This window comes from Lepidochelys kempii, chromosome 8 (assembly GCF_965140265.1).
Source record: "Lepidochelys kempii isolate rLepKem1 chromosome 8, rLepKem1.hap2, whole genome shotgun sequence".
Taxonomy (NCBI): domain Eukaryota; kingdom Metazoa; phylum Chordata; order Testudines; family Cheloniidae; genus Lepidochelys; species Lepidochelys kempii.
The window spans coordinates 98,640,872-98,646,871 of NC_133263.1; the positions used below are offsets into that span (position 1 = coordinate 98,640,872).

The 6,000-nt window shown below is 36.0% G+C and overlaps 1 protein-coding gene across 2 annotated transcripts in view; it reads left to right on the plus strand.

Annotated features, from left to right (window-relative positions):
• The window catches only part of FAF1 (Fas associated factor 1), a 303,693-nt gene that overhangs the window by 162,383 nt on the left and 135,310 nt on the right, over positions 1-6,000 (plus strand). For both annotated transcript variants that reach the window (XM_073357756.1, XM_073357758.1), the window contains exon 8: positions 456-542. In XM_073357756.1, the coding sequence (XP_073213857.1) occupies positions 456-542 (87 nt within the window). The remainder of the gene's footprint in view (positions 1-455; positions 543-6,000) is intronic.

The following is a 6,000-nucleotide window of genomic DNA, read 5'->3' on the forward strand; positions in this document are numbered from 1 at the left end:
AATAGAGTAGGTTAACCTGCAGCGTTTATAACAAATTATCTTTTTGTTCTTCCCTTTTCCTATCCCCCATGGTATGTTTTCTTAATTTACAATCCAGATTCACCTGGCTGGAAAATCTGTCTGTATCTGTTTTGTAAAATGTCATGCACACCCACGATATCTGTAAGTAATAATAATAAGAAACTATAATGTGTTTCTTTAATGCAGTTTGTTCATTTAGATTCCAGGTTAGCTCTTTTTTCAACAGCAGTCCATTTTACTTTCAGGTAGAAATCTGAGTTTTTGAATGTTGCCATAAGTAATTTAAAAAAAATCAATATAAATTAAAAAGCCTCCTCTAGTGATGAAAATAAAGCAGACGGACTGGAAGATCTCTTGGGGTCCCTTCCAGCCCTACATTTCTATGATTCTATGTTAAGTGCATTTTGAAAACATGTGTTTACTTTTTTTAATAGGTAAAGCGGAATGTGTATGACCTAACTAGTATCCCTGTTCGTCACCAATTATGGGAAGGCTGGCCTCCTTCTGCCACAGATGACTCAGTAAGTAGTTTCACCTCTTTTCACTTTTTCCAGTCAACATGTGACTGTTCACAGATTTATTATCCAACTCAGGTAAAAGCCTTTATTGTCCTTTGTTCAGAAAGTACAGCAATGGTAAGAGTGCAGGTAATTTAGGGCTTTATCCTTTGAGCTTCCTTGTCCTGATCCCAGCAATGAACTGAAACATGTAAGTAGTTCCATGGAAGCTATTTGCATGGGCAAACGTAAGTGCATGCTTCAGTGCATTGTTGGGTTGGAGCCAAAGTGCTTGGTACTCTTAAGGATCAAGCCCTTGTTGAGATGAGAAATTAATGGGAGTACTTGTGATGGTATGCACTTTGGTTCCAATTCAGGAAAGCATCCTTGTTTGGAAAAGCACTTAAAACACGTTTATGTATATTCCTGAATTGGACCCAGAGCCCCAATACACCAAGGTACTTAAGCAAATGTGTAACTTCAAGCAGGTGAATCGTCCAATTGAAGTCAATGGGACTACTTGCATGTTTAAGTATATACTTCACTATCTTGCTGAACCAAGGACTATACTCAGCTGTAAGACTTTAAAAGGTTGCACCTAAAATTAAGCCACCCGTATACATAGAATACGTATAAATTTGTAGCTGATTAGAATGTGGAGGACATTATTTCCATTTCCTACCTGGTAATTTTAAAATTCCCAATATTTAAAATCAGAGGAAAATATTCATTTGTTCTTGTTGGCTGATTCTTCTACAGTTCTGACTCACTAGTTAATTAGATATTTTTGCCTACCATTTCATATAATCATAGAGAGTCTAAATGTAGAAAGATGCTAGACATTATATCCCACCTTCTGCTAATGCACAGTTGCTCCCTACAATATATTTCAGAGCATTTCTTTCTTTTTTGCTTTAGCTGTTTCCATTTTCCCCTAAGTAATACATTGCTAATACGGTGAGTGGGGCTGCAGGTAGAAAGAAGCTGAAATGGAGCTTGTAGTTAATTAACTTCGCACGAAGCTTTTGTGGGAGTGACTGATCTTTGCATAAAACAAAATGCTACATTTCTAAAAGTGTTCAGTATGAAGCAGATTAAATCTGACATTCTGTAAAGTGAAAATAAAACAAGAATTTGCCTTCTGTAAATAACAATACTTTGAAGATATAACTATTGATTTCTAGTGAAGTCCTCCTAAAATAACTGCTGCTGTTTGAATGGTGAATGCCACATTTTAAAAAAATGTTGTGTAAATGATTTAAGCCAATGAAGCAACACAAAGACTGACCACATTTTTAACATAATTGCAAAATATCTCTTTGTTTGTGCTTGCAGCTGTAGTAGCTAATTTTGAGATACGTGCAGGGATCTGTGCCTGTGTATTGGAGAGCAGAAATCGAGACTTTAGGTATGATTATTTGATATAACAAATATGGTCCCATATAGGTAGTCACAGCCTTTGAAATGTGGGTGCATTTTAGCATCTTTTACATTTAAAATTAAGCAAAAAGGTTTAGAAATCCAGGATTTCTGATTCAGGTTCCAACAGCTGCTTTTAGTAAAAGCAAAATAAACAAAAAGAAAACCACCCTGCAAGATAGGATATCCTGCATGTCTAAAACTCATAAATCTGTTTTTAAGTCTGTTTTTACAAGTGACATTGTTGCAGGTGAAGTTTTCCCTTTTTCATGTCTAATGAAATTGGCGAATGTTGAGTCATCTGCTCCAAGGCAGGAGAGTCCTCAAAGCTCACTGCTTAAATCTGGTGCAGCTGAGACATGTCAGCTGTGTCAACAGATCTGTATGTGTTACTAACAAAAATATAATTAATTTCTATCTGAAATTAGAGGCCATAACTTAATACTATGAAGATTTAACATTAGTGAGAATTATCTGGAAACATTGACTTGCCAGTTACATATATTAAGTAATAGTTTATCTGTTTAAGTTGCTCTTCAGTTTAATGGCAGATTTTTTTTTCAATCACTTTTGATTGTGCTATATAGAGTTCTCAGAGTTGTGTACTGTATACAAGTATGGTACTAATTCACAATTAAAAGCTAAAGGAGGACTTGATTAGAATACTTTTTTCATTTACATTTTATGCAGCATAAGAAATACTTTGTAATACCACAGGAGGTTTTTTCAGTGCAGTTCTCATTAACCTTTGGCTTAGCAAACAGAACAACTAAATAGGCTTCCCATAATTGGATTCCTGTATCATCTTGAGTCTCTTATGAACCAGATAGACTTCAGTCTTCTGACATTATCAGGAAATTCAGTGAAGTCAATAGTTATTTATACATTGTTGCATTTAGAGTTAGAATAGATTCTTTGCTTATAGTTTTATTTATAGAACTATGGAATACTGTCTGAATTGTCAATAACTCTTCCAGTACTTTTTGCACACTTTCACTAGGGAACTAGGTACCTAAAGCTCTACAAGTAGGGGAATGTTTTCATGCTGTGACAGTTTAACTGTGAGAAACAAGACACATACAAGCCTGCAGAAATCTCATTTTACACTTTTAAAAAGGACACATTTTTAGTTACAAGAGGGTATGAATAATTTTAACACTGTGAATTATGTTTGTTCCTCTAATTAAAATGCAAACAATGTTAATGTATGAGGTTTTTAAAAATCATGTTTTCTATTTTTATGGGGGTGTTACTTGTGGAACAAAATTAATATTAAAGATTGTGGTGTTCTTGATATTTTTCTGATATTTACCATTCTCTGCCATTGATTGATGGCACTTTTAGCAATTAGAGTAGAATGTTTAAAAATTAATGGTTCATTGTAAATAACTTATCAGGCAGTGCAAAATGTTGATTTTAACTTCTGGTGATTGTACAGATCTAAACATTACACATCTTGTAAAGTGAGAACCAAGACAGAATTTTCCACCTAAACCTGTGTAAAATGTGCTACACTTTCTTTTCTTATATGAGCATATATGAACTTTTAAGATTGTTCGGATCATTGTGTCATAATCGCCCATTTAAATTCACACTAATTTTATAAAAATCACCCTCAAGATCAATACTCTAGTATTTTAGTAAGAGTTTTCAAATATTAAAATATTGTGATTTTCTTTACTTTAAAAAAAGAGGAAGAAAATTCATACTAATTTTTCAGCCATCTCTTATCTCATCTGGTTACCTATGAACGTTTGGGTTGAAATCTTGGCCCCATTGAAGTCAGTGGGCTTTCTGTGTATTTCATTTGGACCAGAATTTACTCACCGATTTTTGTGCTACTCTCACTAACCTGAAACCACTAGAACCCAGTGGTTATTTTTTTTACCAAAGTTATTCCTGGTCATGTCACAGACAGTTTGAACTAAGCCTTTCCTAGAAAGGAGTTCACTGTTTTCCTTAACACAAGTCATCCCAATATGGCTATGAGAAAGATCTGCTTTTCCCATAAACAGCAATAGATGATTTCTCAAAGTGAAATTCAACCCTGTGTAGAAATATACACAAAGCCAATGCACTACTTAAATCCAATGTTTCCAATTCCTAAGAATTTATCTCCGGTAATTGGCCTCTAATGTGTGAGATCTTGTGAAAATACAGAAATCTCCTGGCTTTGTGATTTGGGGGAAACAAACGGAGAGAGAGGAAAAGAGCAGGATTCTCCTACACAGTGCCCTGTTGCCAGTGGGAATGCGTACTGAGCTGCAAACCAGGATTTGATGAGTTCTAGCCCTACCTCTTCTACTGACTGCTGTTAATGTTTCTGTTCCCTTCACAGCCCTTATTGTTAATCAAGGTCCCGTATCTCTATGTTAGGAGAGGTAACAATGCTTTACCTATTATACCGATAAAAATAACTGATAGTTTGTATAAGTTGGGAATAGAACTCCCACATCTCTAATAGAACAGTTGACACCTTGTTGTTCAGAAAGAACATGCTAAATTATGTACTTATGTAACCCACACTAACACAGTGTGGCTTGGTGTCACCTTCCAGTGGTTAGACCACATATGGAGGTTTATGACAGTTGCTGTTTTCATGCTAACAGATCTGGTTCTTTAGGTAAACTAATACAGATTTGTGCTTTTGGATCTAGAATTCCCTGGTTTATTCTCCACAGAAGATCCAAATTTTTTTGTTACATATAGCTACTTTGTCTACTACTTGATCATGCTTTGCCTCCAGAGCCAGGAATCAACACCAGGAAAGCTGATGCCCAATATTCCAGTGCTGACTCAAATAGTTGAGTGACCCACTGGTAAGGTGGTGGTGTCTCCCTGTCTGAATCAGAGGGTAAAAAAAATGCTTTCTCACTACCATTAACTGTTGTGGAAGTGGAAGGGGTCTGTGCTGTGGTCCTGAAGGTTATAGGTTCAAACCATGCTGATGACTCATGAAGCAATGAAAGTGTAAGTGTGTGTGTGTGTGTTTATACACACCACAAACATTAGTATAAAGTTTGGGAATAATTGTTGGAACAATTCTATATTGAAAAATGTATTTAGAAGAGAATTTGGAAGTTGTCAATATTTGTTTTACTGTATTTGAGTGTTTGTATTTTAGTTAATGGGAGCTATAACATTTGACAGCGGGCTGGGGCACTTGGTTGGTTGTTGTGTTTTGAGACTGAGAACCGTGTATATGTTGCCTGTGTGTTGCCTGTGTGTCCAGAGAGATAAAAACTTTGCCTTTTATTAGATGCAAAAAGATAAGAATTTGAATTAACAAACTTAGAGCATCTCACTCTTGAAGGTGTAACGTTACAACTTGTGCGGGACTAGATGCTTTAGGGCATTGCTAATGACCCACAGAGCTTTTCACCTGTAGATCATCAATTTGAATCCAGCCTCTCTCAGCAGAAAGTAGAAGCTGTTCCATCTAATAAATCTTTGGTGGACTCTGCATGGAAAAGTTTGGGCTCCAGTTCCAGCTTCCACGTCACAAACTCACTGCTGTACTTTGTATGGTTGTAAGATCTGTGTGATGAGGCTGTAAAGCACATAATGCAATGGAACACTGATGTTTGGGACCTCTAGTGAAAGGCAGAAGTGGTGAAAATCTTGTGATAAAAATGTAAGGGTTGTCAACACTGTACTTGTCATTCATACCCTGTTGGTGGGCAGAATGAGTTTTAAAAAAAAGGCAGATAAAAAAACAAGACTTAATCTTTTAGTTAGGATAAAAAGTCATGAGATTGTTTTTTATCTCATGGTTTTGGGGGGCTGAGTCATGGTTTTGAACTTTTGGGGCTGGCAATACTTTCCCTCATTTAAGCCCTCAGAAGAAGTCCTCAAGCAATGCATGGGCCTTATTTAGGCTTTCTAGAATGAGATTAAATAGCTGCATGTTTTGATTGAACATGTCAAAGAAATCTAGGGGATTTAGACACACAGTCTTATCATTTTAATTTTGATGGATGATGTGTCTCATTCTCCTATGTTACTTTGACAATCCTTTGTTTCTGATTTGATCTGCCTGAAGATGTGACTGGTCTCATAGAAT